Source organism: Bidens hawaiensis, unplaced genomic scaffold (assembly GCF_021521415.1).
Source record: "Bidens hawaiensis isolate Kalapana, Puna unplaced genomic scaffold, B.hawaiensis_p1.1 tig00026063_1, whole genome shotgun sequence".
NCBI lineage: Eukaryota > Viridiplantae > Streptophyta > Magnoliopsida > Asterales > Asteraceae > Bidens > Bidens hawaiensis.
Window position 1 is genome coordinate 42,923 of NW_027505063.1, and position 19,810 is coordinate 62,732.

A 19,810-nucleotide genomic window follows, 5' to 3' on the forward strand; every position below is an offset into this window, starting at 1 on the left:
CTTTGACTAGTTTGACGTTTAATACTTACATCTTTCAAAAGCTTTCGTGTTGCTCTTTCCAACTATAGTTGACTTGGTGTTAAGCTTCTTTCTTAAAAAATTCAATCCAATAAGGCAAAAAATATTGTTTATCATTTTGTTTTTATTCTTTTAACATGATAACTTCATTTTTGACTTACCGTTTTGTTAGTTTTTGGAACCTCTACAACCCAAAATGACTATGTGATACGAGTGCTTGAGAGTTGAGAGTAAGCAATCCGGTCATTGATTCATTGAGCTTCGGAGTGAGGCTCCCATATCACCATGATCGACATTCATCTCAATTAGACTAATGGAAGCTGATGTTTTAAACGAAAACGAAGTGGAGGAGTTTATGGTTATATCATTAAGAAAATAAATTAAATTTAAACTTACAACTTATATATGTGTTGGAAATGCAATATTATACTTTCTAAACTAACAAATAATTTTAAAATATTATACGCAGTTTTTCATGGTTTGTTCAAAGTTAGACCAGTCTTCATGACCAAGATTCCAGACAGGAGTAGATATTGCAAATGGCTAACCATGAACTCAATTATTGCAAAAAAAATTGATACTCACTTAGTCATTGGTTTGTTTTAACCTAACATACATATTTCCCTGCGATCACTAGTTGCCAGTTGCAAACCAACATGAATAAGGAATCCAAAAGTCCATAGTATAGTAATCCGTCATCCAATATATTATGTTCAAAACATGATTAAAGCAAGTAAACCATTGAAAGTTAAAAACATAGATATATAAGAAATAACAAGATCAAACTAACAAAAATACACGACTAGACAACTACAATTCCATGGGCATCATCACATCTCCATATGAATCTACTCAATATGCATGATACTATCAGCATATTGAACTTCCAAAGATTATAGAACGCCTATGTTCTGATATCAATTGTTGGATAAAAAAAACAAAGAATGTCAAAGAACTAGGTGCCGTGATGGTTTTAATATTTGAACTCGAAAAGAACAAAATGTATTAAACTTCAACTTCAAACTTAATATTTCAAACTCAAATAAAACAAAAAGTATTTGTAAGTAGCTCAAAACAAACCTAACTTGACTTGAACTAGGAGGCTAATAAAAATAAAAGATAAAGATAAAATAAACTTAAATTAAATGGATGAATCCGTTGAAGACTATTCCGGGAAAATAACTGAACATGCCGCCTCACAATTTGATAGTCTTGGCTGCCCGGTCAATGGATGAAGATGAACTAGTAAAAAAGTTGCTCGATGGCGTTCCTGAACTATAGAATATATTTTATGAATATCTTCACCTATTATTTTGCTCCTGATTTTATCCCTTTCCTTGTTTAGTCGTCTAAGTTTTCTACATATTTGATTGTATTGTTTGGTAAATTATTATAAAAATAATATCAAGATCTACAATTCTCTCTACCCCATCGTTTTCTTGATGGCATCAGAGCAGTTTTCCTAAACCCTAGATCCAGCCTATGTTTGATCATAAAAAAAGAAAAATGGCAAAAGATGATGAAGTAAACCAAACAAAAACCCAAGAACTTTCCAACCCTATACCAGGCCTAACCAACATACAATACAAGTTATTCATGGAACACTTCAATGAAGCAGGGAACAAGGGAGCGGAACACATTGCTAACAGGGCAGGCAAAGGAGTGATGGAAGGTGAGTAGATCATTGACTCGGGTTGCACCGAACATATAACTCACCTACCCGATCTCCTCGAAAATAAGAAAACAACTCTTTTTGAATCCCCAGTTGTTATACCTAACGGTGAAGCCATACCAGTAAAGGGAAGACCTTCCAGGGGGAGTTAGAGTGAACGGGGTTCTTTGTGTTCCAAACTTTAAATGCAATCTCCTTTCCGTTAGCCGTGTATGTCAAGATCTTCAATGTGCGGTAACCTTTTTTCCTGATTTTTGTGTCATGCGGGGGTTACGAACGAGGAACTTGATTGGGACGGGTAGATGCCAAAGGTGGGTTGTATCGAATGGGGATGATCAAAGAGAGAAAAGCTATGGTGACTATGGTTGACACCTGGCACAAAAGATTGGGTCACGCCTCAAAAGGAAAGCTTTCTAGAGTTGATTTCTTTAAAAATAATATTGTTGAACTTAGTAATAAAGTTTGCGATTCTTGTGCAAAGGCAAAACATACTCGAACACCTTTTCCTATAAGTATGACTAAACCAATGCTACTTCTGAGTTAATTCACTGTGATATTTAGGGCGGTTATCGTATACCATCCTACACACGGGCAAACTTCTTCCTTACTATTGTTGATGACTTTAGTAGATCGGTATGGGTCTTTCTTATTAAACACAAGAGCGATGCAAGCAAATGCCTCATATATTTTCACAAAATGGTAGAAGTTCAATTTGGAAAATTAATCAAGAAAATTAGATGTGATAATGGTGGGGAGTTCACATCTAATACTATGCTCAAACTCTACAATAAAAATGGAATGTTACTAGAGACAACTTGCCCACATACCCCCCAACAAAATGGGGTTGTGGAAAGGAAACATCGACACTTGCTTGAAACGGCCCGTGCACTAAGATTTGAGGCCAATCTTCCAAAGAGATTTTAGGGAGAATGCATTCTTACCGCTGCGTACATAATTAATCGTCTCCCTTCGAAAGTAATTAAAAATAAAACCCTTTATGAAATGGTGTGGAACCAAAAACCCGAGTACGATCATATGAAAGTTTTTGGTTGTCTCGCCTACTTCAAAAACACCAACACGAAGGGAGACAAATTTGAAGAAAGGGGGAAACCGGGTATATTTTTAGGCTACCCTCAAGGTACCAAAGGGTACAAAATCTACGACATTGAAAGTAAAAAAATTGTCGTTAATAGAAACGTTTTATTTTGTGAGCGAACTTTTCCTTTCAGGGATGTCAAAATCACTGACATTTGTAATGTAACACCCCAACCCGGAACGGGCTGACGTGTCACCTTTACAGATATTAAAACATAACTCATAAAAGCCTATGTCAAATTAAATTTAATCAAATAACCAAAAATGAATAGTCTTTTAAAATGTTGAACTTCATTAGTTTCTCTCATCACTAATTCCCCCGAATCCCGGATTACCTGTGAACAAATAAGAAAAACACAACAAAGAAAACACGGCTGAGCCAAAAATTGCCCAGTAACGGAAAGAACAATAGTATAGGTAAGGACTGACGAAGGAAAAGTAAGTCTAAGAACTTTGATTCAAACTCGAAACCAACTTTTTACTTACCAAAATACTAAACATAAACTGACGCATAATCCGATGCTTGGTCGTAACAAAATCAAACGCATACAGAAACATATCAGAATATATACACATATCAAACCACGTGACTACACATATCAAAAACTCAAAGTCACGTGAAACAGAAGCACCAACAAGCCTAAACAGAACAGACTGGTACACATCTAGCTAGTCCATGCACCTATGAGACGGTGAGCGTGGCGTACACCCATTATTCCATCTCCACACAACAAACGCAAACTCAGAGCTAAGATCGATCTATACGCCTCTAGGGGCCAAGCTAGAGACGCCGTGAACTTTTATTACGCACTGTCACGATAAGTGCATGCCGTTGACGCCCATACGACATTTCAGACATGCTCGGCTGACAGAGTACAAAAGCTAATTTCATATAAATATGCAACAAAAATGCTACTAACGGAACATGCAATAACGAGTACAAAATATATAATCTATTGCATGCTACAAAAATAAATATAAAACATACCAAATAAGTAAACCGAACTCAAACTGAAAAATCCGCATTACAAAGTGACGAACACCGAATATAAAATGGAATATAATTTATACTACGAGTAAGCGAAAACAGAAACCATACTACAAAGTAACGATAAGAGTCAATACTAAAAGTGAACGAAAACAAAAACAGTACCACAAAGTAACGGAGTTTAAATAATACTAAAAGGAAACAAAAACAGAAACCGTATCTTAGATAAATATGCAAAGAAAACCGTAAACAAAGTCCTGTAGGTTGTCTTAGCACCTCAGTAGCCGAATAAACAAAACAGTTGTCACGCCGGTAGTGTGGAACTGGAAACGAGTGACGTAGTGCGCAGCGATGGCAGTAAGCCGAGACGAAGCGGTGGCGGTCTTAGCAACCGGTGGTGGCTTGCTCCGAAAAAAAAACAACCGATAGCGGGCTAGCGGTGGCGTTGTGTGTTCGATAGTTGAACAGAATTGAACCAGAGGTGAGATAGCAACAGTTGTGATTAATTACAGTGGCGACAACAAACGGTGAGGAGGGTGGCGGAGGTCGCTGGTTTCCGGCGACGAGTTGCAGGGCGGCGGTGATGGTGAATATCATATGGATGCACGTTTGTGACAAAGATTATATAATTAAACGAATCTTGCACCTCAAGTTTCATTACAAGCGTTTGGGATTAGAATTAGATCTTGAATTTCAAATCAAAGTTTATTTATTTATTTATTTATTTCTTTTCCACAAAAATCGTGTAGAAGATGAAGATACAGGCTTTTCAAATTAAGTTTCATCATATGGCAATATTGACCTCTAAACTTTTAAATAAATTTCAGATTTTGCACTTTAAACCTCCATGTTTAGTATTTAATTTAGCATCCCTTCACTAATAATAACTATTATTATTATTATTATTATTATCATTATCATGGTGTTCAGCTAGTAGGCTAGTAATCATATCTAAAACGCTCGATTTCTTCCTCATTAATGTCCTATCGGTTTAACGAGATAACACTTCTACTAACCGACTCAATAATTCGACGTTTATTACTTTTATTATTTTAGTGTTTCAAAATTTTCATATGTTACATGTGAAGACGGAGGAGAACCTGTTAAATTCCAAGAGTGCTCTTGTCATGAAAAACATCATCCTATTCATACCATTGATACCACTCACAATGAAGAACAGACCGATATGGACCCAGCCAGACAACAAGCTCACAATGAAGTTAATGAAATTCATGTTGAATCTGAGTTCAATAAATCTGGTCCACATATTGAACCCAGTAATTTGGTGAGTCCAGAATCTTCAAATGAAGATGACATACAATCTGTTGGGCATAACAATGATGAAATTGGCTCACCTGTTGTACCAACTAATTCTATGGGTGAAAATGTTCAAAATGTTGAGCTTCAAGTCTAAACCGATATCAGAAGCAAGCGACACAAATCTCAACCAAAGTTCCTTAATGATTATATTGTGAAGCTCCCTCCTTCGGTCGATCACACACAACCCGTCTCTGATGAAGAAGCTTCGACGATACACCCTATCTCTAATTTTATTTCATATGAAAAATTTTCTGACAATCACAAAGCTTTTTTAACGGCCATTAATTTGAACAATGAGCCGAAATATTTCAAACAAGCTGCATAGGATGATCGTTGGAAGGAAGCCATGCAACAAGAAATAAGCGCACTTGAAAGAAACGGGACTTGGGTCCTAACCGATTTACCGAAAGGGAAACAGGCCATAGACTCCAAATGGGTCTATAAGATAAAATATAAACCCAATGGTGAAGTTGAACGTTACAAGGCCAGACTTGTTGCTAAGGGATTCCCACAATTGGAAGGGGTAGACTACCACGATACATTTGCACCCGTTGCAAAACTTGTCACCGTTCGAACTCTCCTAGCCATAGCAGTAAAGAAAAATTGGGTTATTCACCAACTCGATGTAAATAATGCATTCCTACATGGTGATTTGGATGAGGAAGTATGCATGAAAATTCCTCAAGGTTTCTCCAAAGAAAACGAATCTCGTGTGTGTCGTTTAAAAAGGTCGCTCTACGGTTTGAAACAAGCCTCGCGTAATTGGTACCAAAAGTTCACCACCTTCCTTTTAAACCTACAATTTCGACAATCCAAAACCGATCATTCTTTATTCATACATGTGAAAGGGGATTCGTATGTTGCCATTTTAATCTATGTGGATGATGTAATCATTGTTGGCAATAATTCTGCAAAGATCCAACAAACTAAAGCGCAACTTGATAAAGCTTTCAGCATCAAAGACCTTGGCTCATTGAAGTATTTTCTTGGTATTAAAGTAGCCAAGACTTCCGATGGCTTGGTTCTAAGTCAAAGGAAGTATATCTTGGATATTTTGACAGATAGTGGCATGCTAGGATGTTGACCGAGCTCGTTTCCCATTGAACATAATCTAAAATTGGACAAAGGAGAAGGTGAGGCTCAGGTTGATGCTAGCAAATATCATCGTTTGGTTGGTTAGCTCCTTTATCTTCAAGCTACTCGCCCTGATATTACATATGCTGTTAACGTGTTAAGCCAGTTTGTTGCTGACCCACGACATAATCACATGGAAGCCACGAATCGGGTGTTATGTTACCTGAAAGGGACACCGGGACAAGGTATTCTTCTCCCTCGTATCGGCGAACCGGTCTTAACCGCCTTTTGTGATTCCGATTGGCTCGGTTGCCCTTTCACTAGACGCTCCGGAACAAGATACTTGCTTATGTTAGGAGGTGCTCGTATTTCATGGAAAACAAAGAAGCAATCGGTTGTTTCCCGTTCTTCAGCAGAAGCCGAATACAGGGCCATGGCTTCTACGATTAGTGAAGTCTTATGGGTCATATGGTTGCTAACTGATTTGAGAGTCATCATCACCTCTCCAACGGCTTTGTTTTGTGATAATCAGGCAGCCCGCCACATCGCTAAAAATCCAATTTTCCATGAGAGAACATAGCATGTAGAGATGGACTGTTTTTTTGTTCAAGAGAGAGTAGAATCCAAAGATATCGTGCCTATGCACATTGATAGCAAAATGCAAGTTGCAGATTTGTTAACGAAGGGCCTCGGGGCGCATCAACTTCAATTCTTACTTGGCAAAATGGGCATTACGGATCTCCATGCTCCATCTTGAGGGGGAATATAGAATATATTTTATGAATATCTTCACCTATTATTTTATTCCTAATTTTATCCCTTTCCTTGTTTAGTCGTCTAAGTTTTCTACATATTTGATTGTATTGTTTGGTAAATTATTATAAAAATAATATCATGATCTACAATTCTCTCTACCCCATCGTTTTCTTGACCTACAATTCTCTCTACCCCATCGTTTTCTTGATGAACGGGTTATTGCTATACTAGAAACCATTGAACAATGGGTTGATCTTGATACGATGGTTTTTGAAGATTTTATAGCAAGGTTAAAGGCTTTTGAAGAGAGAATCAAAGCCAAGGAATCATCAGCCGAGATGGGAAAATTATTGCATGCCGAAAACGATAACCAAGGAAGACGGACACCGATCATGACAGGAAACAATATGCTCGGGTTCGTGGCTCCTCGGGTTATGACCAGCGGGGCTGTGCAAGAGGTCCTGGTCGAGGTTCGAGTAAAAGACGGTGTCGGTTCAATCAGAACTATGACAACCAAAGAGACGGTGACCAACCAAACACGAACAACCAAGACAGGGACGGAAATCAAGGTAATAATCAAAATTACCAAAACAATCAAAATCAGGTGACAAAAGTGGCGTTCGGTGGTATAATTGTAACATGTTAGGCACTTTGCGTGGGAATGTCCGAACCACCGACTCGAGAAGCGAATCTGAATCAAACTAAGGCTAAGCCATCAATTTTTAAGATGGCCTCGGTTGAAATTGATTAAGAACATGTTATGTTAAACGAGGAGAAGGCTCATCCAACCCGTTATGCAAACGACTCAGTAAGCGATTCGATTTGGTATTTAGATAATGGGGCGTCTAATCACATGACCGGATGTGAAGCCCGCTTCAGCTAAGTTGATGACCGAGTGAGCGGTTTGGTTAAATTTTGAGACGGGTTCAAAGTATATATTAAAGGAAGAGGCATTACTATTTTTTATTACAAGAACGGTGAATAGCAGGTTATGAATGATGTTTAGTACATACTCGACTTACGTAGCAACATATTGATTTGGATAGCCAATGAACACTTGTGGGCTATACTAGGAAGTATATCGCTTGCGAATGAGAGTTCCAAGAAGTCCCAATTGTGTTTACAAGATCGAGCTCAAATTGGAATCTCGGCATTTCTTTTAGCTTCCATGAAAGACCAAGGATGGCTATGGCAAGCTAGACTTGGTCTTATTAATTTTGAAACATTAGCTAATATGAAGTCTAAAAATATGACACGTGGAGATATTCAAGCTTTGCATGGTGAGCACGTTTGCAAAGCATGTACACTAGGCAAACATAGTAGAAACCCGTTTTCTAAAAACGTCATGTTTCGTGCCACGAGACCATCATAGCTGGTTCACAATTATTTAAATTAATGATCATTGCATCAAAATTGTTAATGATCATAGATCGATTCATGTCAAGAAATTACATTGGTGTGTAATTGCCTTTTAATATTTGAATTATTCAATAAATCTTGATAGAATTACAATGAGCAAAAACTAAAATGAGCAAACGTACTCTGCCATTATGAAAATCATTATCACCTTACCTTCAATGAAGTCTAAGTGAAACACACCTTTTCTCCGTAACTGAAGCTTCCGATCCATGAGCGAATTCGTTACCTACACCATTTCCCCTGACGGATCACCCTCGGCTTCCACCTTCACCGAGAGATCATTGTCGGATACATCCCTCCCTAAAAACCTTTTACTTTGTAATGTGAGGTATTTCAAAGGCTTCTTGATGACTGACTCATGCTTATCCCCTTTGTCGAAAATCGTTGATCCATACGTACGAAAGACCATTTCAATCAGGAGCGGAAACTGAAGCGCAGAGAAGAGAACAACCGGAAAACTAGATAGAATAATAAGAGGTATGGATACCCAAGATAATGTATCATGGAGCATAAGAAACATTGCAGCTGCAAATGATATCATCATGGTAACTATAGAGAAGAACAAGCATGCAATTCCAAAGATCAATTTGGTTGGCAAGGAAACAAGAAAATCCTCCTCTGCGTAACGCGCAGTCAGAATTCCTAAGAACATCAACACAGAAGTTGAGGATGTGAAGAGAGAAAGTCCATTCGATATCATAAATATCATGAACGCGTGTTTGTTAATTATGCCCGTGCTGTTTAACATTACAGGCAGGCCATTGGTATCATCATTGCCACCGGGTACAGTGAAGGCAGTTGTGAACATAACTGCAGCAATAAGAGTTCCTACTATCATGCTTGATCCTGCGGTGTTCTTCATCCACTTTTCGCCTTCTTTTGCGAGTTCTTTGTGTTCTTGAGTGAATAAAGCGCCAGGCTTTCTATGGTTTTCGTTCGCTTGATCTTTGTACTTGGGTTGTACCAAGCTTTCCACCTCCTAAAATGTACGTTCGGTTAAATGAATAAACGCAATTTAAACAATTAATAAACCAACCCCTGATACTATGTATTCAAGACTGATATATCAGTCCCTGATGCCTTAGTTACTAATAGTCGCTTTTTAGTGCTAGGTGATAAATTTTGTTGTACCTTATACCACTGCAGTTCCCTCTGCATTTGTAATGCGGGCCCTGAAACACGCTCAAGTTGAGCCGGAGGAGAGAGTTTGGCTGCGAGATGTAGGAAATTATTCTGAAATATATCGTGTCGACTTGCGACTATGCTTTTCTTCGTTCCCAATCTATAGAAAAGGTTGAATATTTTTTCTTGGCGAAGAATAATCGCATGTGAAAAGATTGTTCTTCCTCTTTTGTCTTTCCTCCATATGAAGTCCGGATTGTAGTTTAGTAGTTCCTCGACGAACTCAACGATGCCATACTTAATTGCATTATGCACAGCTTTGTCAATTTCCATTGTTTCAAGCTCTGAGTGCTTCATGACTTTTACTTCCTTAAAAATGCAGTGCAGGAGCTTACTTGCTTCATCATTTACCAGCTTTCTGTCATGCAAATTCTTGATATCGGGTACTGCAAGTAAAATGTTTATAAGCACACATATTTACATTGATCACTTTCTGTCGCGTATATTTTCATGAAGAGAAGCGTATTTGTGGGGGTGTAAACGAGTCAGAGTTGCTCATGAGCTATTCAAGATTGGCTTGCTGAAAGGTTAAATCGAGTCAGGCTTAAACGAGCTCGAGCTCTAAAACAAGCCCGTTTAATAAACAATATCATGCTTCACTTATTGAATTCGAGTATACTCGTGAATCTAAACAAGCATGTATTATACACTTTTTTATTTAAAATAGAAATATAAAATTACGAGGTGGGAGTTGACTCTCTATCTCTTACGTTGTGTTCCAGAATCTCATTTAACGAGGGAAAAGAAATGATTAGAAATAGGCATGTAAACGAACCGAACGTTCGGTGAACTATTCATGAACTGTTCGGCGGGAAGTTCGTTTATGTTCATTTAATTATATGAACGAACATGAACACATGTTCCGTTCGTTCATTTATGTTCATGAATGTTCGTTTATGTCCGCTTATGTATTAATAGGAAATAATTAAATATTATCTGGATAGGTTAACTGCTTAAAGGTTTTATATTTGTTAATTTGTGTTCATTTAAGTGTTTTCATTTAAGTTTGTTTATATTTGTGTTCATTTACATTTGTTTATACATGTTTGTTTTATTTGTTCAGTTATGTTCGTTTAGATTTTAAACAAACGAACACAAATGTTCATTTTTAAATAAACGAACATTAAAATAAATATTTGTTCGATTAACTTTTCGTGTTCTTATAAAGTTAAATGAATGAACACGAGCATGCCCTTGTTCATGTTCATTCGATTCGTTTACAGGCTTTCATTATTCACGTTGATAATGAATACATTGGTCTTAATCTCTAGGCTATGCCGATTTTATTTGTATTCGTTTGTGTTCGTGAACACATTAATTTCCTTAATGAACGAACACGAAGATAAAATCTCGTTAGTGTTCGTGAACACATTATTTTCTTAACGAACGAACATGAACAAGGCCTTGTTCGTATTCGGTTGGTTCGTTTACAGCCCTAATTAGAAAGGATGTCACGAAAAATCGTGTTCCACAATTTTTTTAATGAAAAAATGAGAGCAATGAAAGGAAAATTTAGCTTATTTCCTTCATTCCATATCTTTCCAAACCGGAGAGATTTGTTTGTTTATTTATATATAAAACTATGATAAAAATGCTAAATAACATATATATTATATTATATGTAAAAATACTTATAAAAGTATATAAATTAGTTAATAAATGATAAACGAGCCAAGCTCGAGCTTGAAAAACTTAACTACTCACATGCCAAGTAGTTAAAAAGCTACTCACGAGCCAAGCGCTAACTCTCACTCTCACTCTCACTCTCACTCTCGTAAGTTAAATGAGCCGAGCTCAAACGTTGACAATTAATTAGCTCAGGGCTCGGCTCAGCTCAGCACATTTATACCCTTATGTATTTGTGCAAAGTCCATTTTCCATACTATGTATTTGTGCAAAGTCCATTTTCCATACCGAGAAAGCGTAGCAATATCCAACCTAGCCAATGTCGTAAGCTAGCTGGCCGGTTGAAGAATTCTTCTTCATCAGATTGAGAAGCATTTGGTGTGGTGTCAATATCCCATGGAGAATGTATACGCACACCTATTTGGAATCATGTATACAAGCATCAAAGACACGTTAATTCGCACAACATCCATAAGTAATTAAAAAAAAAAAAAAACTTTGGTAATCAACTAGGGCCATTATGGATGTCAAAATAAGTGTATGGGATGGAATGGTGATGAAAAACTTGATACTTATAAAGTATGTAAATATTGATAGAAAGAACTTGAAGATAACCAATATATTACATCTCTCTCTCTCTCTCTTAACTCTTATACATGTCTATTTTGAAGAGATTCTTTTTGTCTTCCGAGGAGATTTTTTGGTCTTCCGATGAGATTTTTTTCATCTTCCGACTAGATTTTTTTTTGTTTCCGCAGAATATTTTTATAACGCATGGCAGATTCTTGTTGGTTGAAAATATCGTCGATTGATGATTAAAAAGTGTGCGGGCCGACCCGACGAGGTTGAAGGTGGAAATTATTGAGAAAAGCTTGTTAAATGGATATTTGTTTAACTGGTAAATTATGGACATTTTGGTCATTCATTCTCCCTATATTTTGCTAGTTTTATTCTTTTTATTGAGAAAAATGAAGGATAATCAAATTATTATTATTATTGTTATTGTTATTATTATTATTATGATGATGATGATGATGATTCTAGATTTTGATAAAATTCTGAGGATGTGATCCTTGTTGAGCAAAGAAATTAAGGTGTAATCACTCACATTTATAGATCCAATGTTTCCAAAATGAAAATGTGCTTCCACTTGCAAATGCAGAAGGATTGTGTGCCAATTTATGAAGAGCATATTCACCATGGTGATCTGCCATGATGCCTAGCTTTGGAAAATGGTGGAGTAGCATGGAAGCAATATCTACAACATTTAAAGTACAACATTATTTTTACCAATTAGTGTGATTCTTGAAATAATATATTATATTACTAACTTTTCAGGTTGTACGAATAAAAGACGTGAACAAAACTAGGCCTCTAAGCGAGCCGAGCCAACCCATGTTAGGCTCGGGCTTTAAGTTAAACGAGCCAGCTTGGCTTGTTTATTTAAACGATTTTGAAATGTTGAACTCGAGATGGGCTTGTTAAGCAGTCGGCCCAGCTCACTTATTAAGCAAGTTTTTTTCAAGCGAGTTGCAAGCGGTTTAACCAGCCCTGGACAAAACATATTCAACTCACTAACCGTAGAATTCTGCGGTGATCAGATTATTCAGAAGCAGCACACCATCCGACCCGTCCAGCAGCTCTTTTGGAGTCTTAGTGTAGAGATAATGAACCATTCGCTTTCTCCCATACATCGATGCCACGATCACAGGAAGAGAGTTCTGATCACTGTTTCCTCTTTTGATAGTAACCAACTTGTGGTTCTTTTCCACCATGGCTTTAGCCAATGTTATGTCATCGGTTATCGCCGCAAGAGATAGAGGGGTAGCACCAAACTGGTTACTAATTTCTAATCCTTCTGGAAGCATTTCGTTGACTAATACTAATGCAATCTTCACTTTTCCTGAGAGGATTGCAATATGAAGAGGTGTATCTTTATGTGAAGATATAAAGGCTGTTGTGGCTTTGAGGTCTTTCTTAAGGATATCTTTCACTAGTTCAATCTCATATTCTTCTATAGCATTGTAGAGGCTTTCATATGGTAGGTGCTCTTGATCCCCTGTGAACATGACATGAATAGATTAATTATCAACCGAACCGAATCCACATCAATACATAAAACTTAAACAAAAACACCAAATTAGTACCGCACCAGTTGCATCCCGTTGATCATCGTGTTTAACCTCTGAATGTTGTGATGAGCTAGCTCCCATTTCGGCCAAATGATCCCATGCAAATTTAGCTGACACGTGCGTGTTCTTCTTGTACTTGGAGTAAGCCTGTGATCCGCAAGCGAGTTGAATAGCGTGCAACGCCTGAGCGTTCTTCCTTTTCCAATCCGGTGATTCCTCTTCCTCCTCAGATGCAGCTTCTCTAGATACCACTTCCCATAGGCCTTGGCCAACTAGATAACTTTTTAAACATATTTTCCAAAACTCATAGTTTTCTTCTGTGTATACTTCTGGTACAATCCCAATCATAGCCATACTATACTTTTCTCTGATTAAGTTTTTATCATAAAAATAACAATCGTTTTAATAATTCAAACTATGACATGTTGGCAGATAGAAATTTATATCGGCAACTTAAACGATGGGACAACTTTAACTTTTGTTGTTAATGTGTGTCATACTCGTATGCATATCAAAGATTTACACTTAATTAATTCGCTCATAATCATCCATGTGAACGAAATTGAGTTGAAGCCAAGTGTAAATCCATTATTATTAATATGTGAGTGAGATTGCTAATGGTAACGAAACTGAAAGTTATAAGAGTCAGAATGGATTATTATTTATCATCGAAGTCATGTAGTTTGAATTATTAAAATCTAATATAAAGAAGCATGACATTGTCATGTATGGCTTTCATAAGTATATTAAGAACTATAATTAATATCATATAAAAGCTAACAATCAACAAAAATAGGAAGAACAAACTTACAATGTATTCTTAACGTCCGCTTTGATAATAGTTTTCAAGCAGGAATACAAAATTTATAAAATCAGTGTAAAGCATTCACGAAGACAAAAGAAAGTTTCTTTAACCTTTGTTCCAAGTCATTCTTATTATATATCATATTATAATAGGCTCTTGTTTATAAGCATGAAGATTCTTTAATTTTTTCTATAATTTCTTTATGTGATGGATAACACATGCATGTGGCACACGTTAATAGTATGAGCAAGAAGCAATAAAAGATACAATGCTTAATGAATGGTTTATTAGTACAACTTATTAATACCCAGTGGCGGATTTAAGTGTTGTTCAGGGGGTATAGACCCCACAGAGATTCGTCTCAACAGTAGAAAATTTTTTATATTTTTTAGCAGACCCCTTCTCAAATATCTACGAGGCACCTTATATGAGAAGGAAACCAATAAAAAGAGAAAAAAATAAAAAGAGACTGAGTGGTTTTGTTTTGCAAAGAAGCCATGAAAGCTCTGAAGAAATGGTTGGAGAAGATGACATTGCATTGGGAAATAAAAACACATGGTCATTTAAAGATTAAATACAAGGTTTAAATAACCTCTTTTTGTTCAACTAAAAGAACAAAATAGACCTTGTATTGATTTGAGATTTAAACAACTTAGTAATTTAACCTTCCATGTTAGATATAATGGTAATTCATAAGTAAATTACATTAAGGAGATAATATATAATGTTATTGGAATACTTGATCGTGTTCTTTATTTGCTAATTTCTTTTGTTCGGAAGTGTTTTTTCATCATATTTATGGTTTACAAGTGTTTTCTATTTTTCTTTGTTTATAAGTGTTTTTTTTTTTCTTCATGTTTGTGGTTATTGTTGTGATGATAAAAAATTTATGCACGTTTAAGTTTGATAGGAAATGTCATAAATCCATCATATCATTAGGTAATAGGTATTAATAATTTGGAATATCATTAAGTAAATAAATGAATTGTTTATACCCGAACCCTAATAACCAGACTTATTTTGACCTATGCATCTTAACTAACATAATTTTTCCCCTACTGACAAAAACTTCTGGATCCACCACTGTCAATACCTATAGTACTATCATCTACCGAGCAATAATTACAAGAAAAGGTATGTTGTTATTACTGTTATCATTATTTTTATAATTATGTGTTGTTTACTAATTATTATACATTATTTAAAAATATGTAAATTCATAATATGGAAGTTCAAATGAAAGTTGAAAGGAAAACACGGGAAGAGATGGAAGAAAAATTGCGACAAGAAATGCAACAAAAAATGGACGAAGCGATACAAAGAGGTGTAGCAGAGGCCATCGGAAACTGGCAACCTTCCGATCCTCAATAGTAGTTTTATATCTAGTATTTTAAACATTTCAATTTGTAGTGGATTGGTGGTCGTTTAAACTGGTTTTGTGGTTTGCTTATGAATGTTTATGACTATGACTTTGACTGTATTTTGCATTTTAAAATGGTAAAAGTTGTTTTGCATGTGAAATTGTGGTCATTTTTACAGGTATTATGGGTTTTTATGTATTTTTGGCATAATAAATGGATCAAAATGCAATTTATGTGTGTCGGAATTCTGTCGAAAAACAAATTATGCGTGTATCAAACTTGCGTCAGAATGAATTTTATACTTGCGTCGGATTTGTGTCGGAGAATAATTTAAAGTGGTGTCGGAATTGAGTCGAAAATCAATTTTTATACGCGTCAGAATTGCGTAGGAAAATTAAAAATTAATACCGTATTTATACATATACGGTAATTATAATTACTAAAAGGTATTAAAAATACAGTAATTATAATTAATAAAAGTTGTTAAAAAGTGTCGGAATATTGCGACACAATTATGCGTCAAATGTGTCTTAATTTGTGTCGGAAACGTGTCATAAAGGAATTTCCGACGAGGGTTTTTCTGACACGCACTTCGCGTCATAACTGCATCGGAATCGGTCGTTTCTCACGCTTTTCCGACGCAATTCGGCGTCACAACCCAATCAGTTTTCTAGTAGTGAGTTCTCCCCGTTGAGATCATTCTTGTTGTCCATACTTATCGAGCCAACACATAAGCAATACGGGCAAACGTACTTTTAAAGAAGAAAAAGTCACAAAAATGAAATTTTATACCATCTTTCACTCATTTTCGGGTAATATACTAATCTCCAAGCGTAAATCTTTGATAATTATATGAGTACCACTCGCATGCCATTTGTCATGAACACCATATTTTACGGTTGTACCAACTTCAAAATTATTAAATGATGCATCTCAGAAATGTTATAACTTACACCATATCTAATAAAAACATGTGATATCTTAAAAGGACGACCTTACTTTTTCACGAGTCATGTTGCCAGATATATCAATCCAAAAAGTATTTGTAATTTCATAATTTTGAAGTTAATTATCTTTTTAGACATTTTTATTTAACTTTATACAAAAGATGTGAGACGCACACTTGATTGGCTTATAAAGTAGTTTAAAAATCATAAATAGAAGCTAATGCATTTAGGTATATTATCTTTTAGTAAAAGGAAGTTTTTACAGCCACAACACTTAAAAGGGAAGATTTGATAACGAAGAAACTGCTATAAATCTTTAAGGTGTTGACTTGTAGTGATATATGATAACGGTTCTTTTAGCATGCACTACAAGAATATCAGTAACAAATCAGTTGTTTTGCAACCAATATTTGTTTGCAACCAAATTGTGACCGGCTTGTTACCGCATTTTTAATATCTAAAAGTAAAAACTCAACAAGAAAACGAAATTTAACATTTCATAATTTAAAAGCTTGAATTTCTTTATTAACTTTTAGCATCAAAACTCATGTTTTTGCATATTGTCAAGCACTAGAACCCTCGATCATGACCGGTTGTGGCAAAGGTTCACCGCCACAATAACCTTGAAGAATATCACCTTCCTCAGAAGTGAAACCAAGAGAAGTAAGCATCGAAGGCTAGCACCCGTAAGTTACTGTGCGAATGGCTCTACAACAATCGATCGACAAGTAACTCTCTCCATTGACAAAGAAAAGTATAATCTCATTCGTGCATGATTTCACCTCTAGCAATGCATCCCAACAATCCACTTGCCCGACACTATCTTTTTCGCCTTGAAGCCTATCAACAAGGCCTTCATCGTGATGCATTTTACGAGCCGTTGAACAGACTTGGAGAGTAACAAGGCTTGTTAGTAGAAGTAGTGTGGTGGGAAGAACCCTAATTGAAACCATGGTTGTAATATGTACGGTTTAGTGAATTACATGTGACACTATGTGCATGGTATGTATTATGTATATATAGAGCATCTAGTAAATGAATAATGCTTATTAATTTACATAAAACTGATGGATGATTTAATGAAAGAAACCCAAAAGATTTAAAGAAAGAGTAACTACTGATGGTGTTTAAACTAGCAATAGAACCTTCCCAAGTAAATGACTAAAATTAATTAGTTATCAAGAAATTAATGGCTGATTTAATGAAAGAAACCCAAAAGATTAAAAAGCTATTAGCTTATTCTGATATCCTTACAATTTTATTTTTCTTTACATATTTCCCTTCTAAAACATATATACATATTTATTTATTTCTTTAAAATTAACTTATTAAATTAATATTTTATACTTTGTTTACTGAATTAATATTTTACACTTTGTTTACTAAAATATTTTAGACCTGCTTGCGGTGCGCACATATGATGTATATATGTGTGAACCCTCGGGTGGGCAAAAGTGAAATTGCACTAATTTTGACGTTATTTTACTAATCTCGTGAAAATAACGTTAAAAGTGACGGACGGTTAATCAGGCATCATGTAGTGGCGTTGATAGCAGAAAGATAAGGGTACATGCACCGATCAGCCGGTGTCCCGATGATTGAGTGCTATATGCCTTATGTCCAAGGCTTGATGCAAAACTACTATCGAGCCGGGGGTTTCACCGGAAGCAGCCTCTCTATCCCTATGGGGTAGAGGTAAGGCTGCCTACATCTTACCCTCCTCAGACCCTACCATAGCTTTGCTATTGGTGGAATATACTAAGTACAATGATGATGATGAAGATAATATTTACTAAAATATTTTTACCAGTATCGAACGCATTAACCAACTTCAAACGTGGCACGTGCCGCCATGCCGGTAACACGTCTGAAGATAGTTACACGTCTGAAGAGTTACACGTCTGAAGATAGTTACGCTTTAGGTGTAAGTTATGCTTTCAGTGCTGCTTAACATGTCTGACAACAATATGCATGTTTTGTAGCAATTAGTTGGAATCCTTGATTTGTTAAATATTGGTAAAAGTAACTTCTTCATTTCATTATTTAATATCCGTTCATTAGTAATAGTAAATATAAATATATTTTGTTTAATAATACATGTATGCCATGAACATCAAATGTATGAACATATGAACACATATATGGTTGTATAATATGGCGTGACCATCATGTCATGAGTTTAGTAGGCATTCATGAACGGTAAAACCATCACGAATGATCAGTGACCGTCAAAACCATTGCTGTTTAAAACCCACATACTAATATAGAAACCCATTTTAACCACATGTCAAATGTTGGTAGAGACTCGAGTAAAATCAAATCAGAGAACCAGGTCTGACCCAACTTGTTTTGACAAGCTATGTAAAGCTGGTCGTTTTGTCCAGGCCAGTACACAACCCAACCTGACTAACTCATTTCGCTGTTCATAATAAAAAACCATAGTTTAAAAGTAAGGCAACTCAAAATGTGCCCTAACAGTACAAACTAGGAAATATAGGGTCAGTTTTTGCTACATATAGTCAAATATACAAATCAAACAGTTATTTGACATTTTCGGCTAGACACAAATTCCCTATCTACTTCAACATAATCTATGTGCTGGTCACATCACTTGCTAGAACATTGAGTATTGCCTCTGTAATCATGCATGCCCTACATTTACAATTTGAATACATCACCTAAATATTATGTTAGAATACATTAACTTCTTGATTATTATTATTATTATTATTATTATTATTATTATTATTATTATATATTTAGGAAAGAGTAAAATAGATGATCATTCCCAAACCATAAGTAGAAAAATACCCGAACCCATTAAAAAGTGACAGTTTGGTTATTGTTCGGTTATAAAAATCTATGAACAGGAACTTCGGTTACGAATTCTCATTACCTGTATCGAAATCGTCATCAGCTTTTGACACCTTCAATCGAGTAACTTCCTTTTCAAACTGGCAGGTTGTGTTGTCTTTCAAACCAGAAGGATGATCATGATGACTCGTTTCTGCTGCTTCATTTGAAAATTCAGGTTGTTTGGGCTCGAATGGGCCTCCTACTTCTTCATCTTCAAAAAAATCTGAATAATCTTCAAAGCCTGTACCTCGTACAGAATGGCCTTGTGTTTCACCTACATACGGGTTATACTTATAACCTGTTTAGCAGCTCAAATGGATATCAAATCAAATAATAACAATAGGTGAGGAACAAACCATCAAAATCTTTTGACTGGCTATTATCCCACTGGTGATTAAACTGATGTGCTGCAGTTCTGCTTGACCCGATATCTTCATTACCCCTACTGTCAGAGAATGTGGAATTGACTGCATCGCTCTTATTGTCATTTATGTGACTTGTTTTGGAAGTGCCTGGTGTTGTAAACAATGATTTAAGAGACAAGTCTGCATTTTGGACA

The 19,810-nt window shown here is 35.9% G+C and overlaps 2 protein-coding genes across 2 annotated transcripts; both read right to left on the bottom strand.

The window, feature by feature from the left end:
- Positions 1 to 8,564: 8,564 nt before the first annotated feature.
- LOC143610391 (uncharacterized) lies at positions 8,565 to 9,906 on the bottom strand. The gene is made up of 2 exons (XM_077084885.1): positions 9,474 to 9,906; positions 8,565 to 9,321 (listed from the first exon to the last, which is right to left on the bottom strand). Exons 1-2 carry the CDS (start codon positions 9,819 to 9,821, stop codon positions 8,569 to 8,571), a joined length of 1,101 nt encoding a protein of 366 aa, XP_076941000.1. The 5' UTR covers positions 9,822 to 9,906; the 3' UTR covers positions 8,565 to 8,568.
- Positions 9,907 to 11,406: 1,500 nt separating this feature from the next.
- Positions 11,407 to 13,636, bottom strand: LOC143610396 (uncharacterized). The gene is made up of 4 exons (XM_077084888.1): positions 13,303 to 13,636; positions 12,730 to 13,209; positions 12,259 to 12,408; positions 11,407 to 11,567 (listed from the first exon to the last, which is right to left on the bottom strand). The coding sequence occupies exons 1-4, from the start codon at positions 13,634 to 13,636 to the stop codon at positions 11,407 to 11,409; spliced, it is 1,125 nt and encodes a 374-aa protein (XP_076941003.1).
- Positions 13,637 to 19,810: the final 6,174 nt, after the last annotated feature.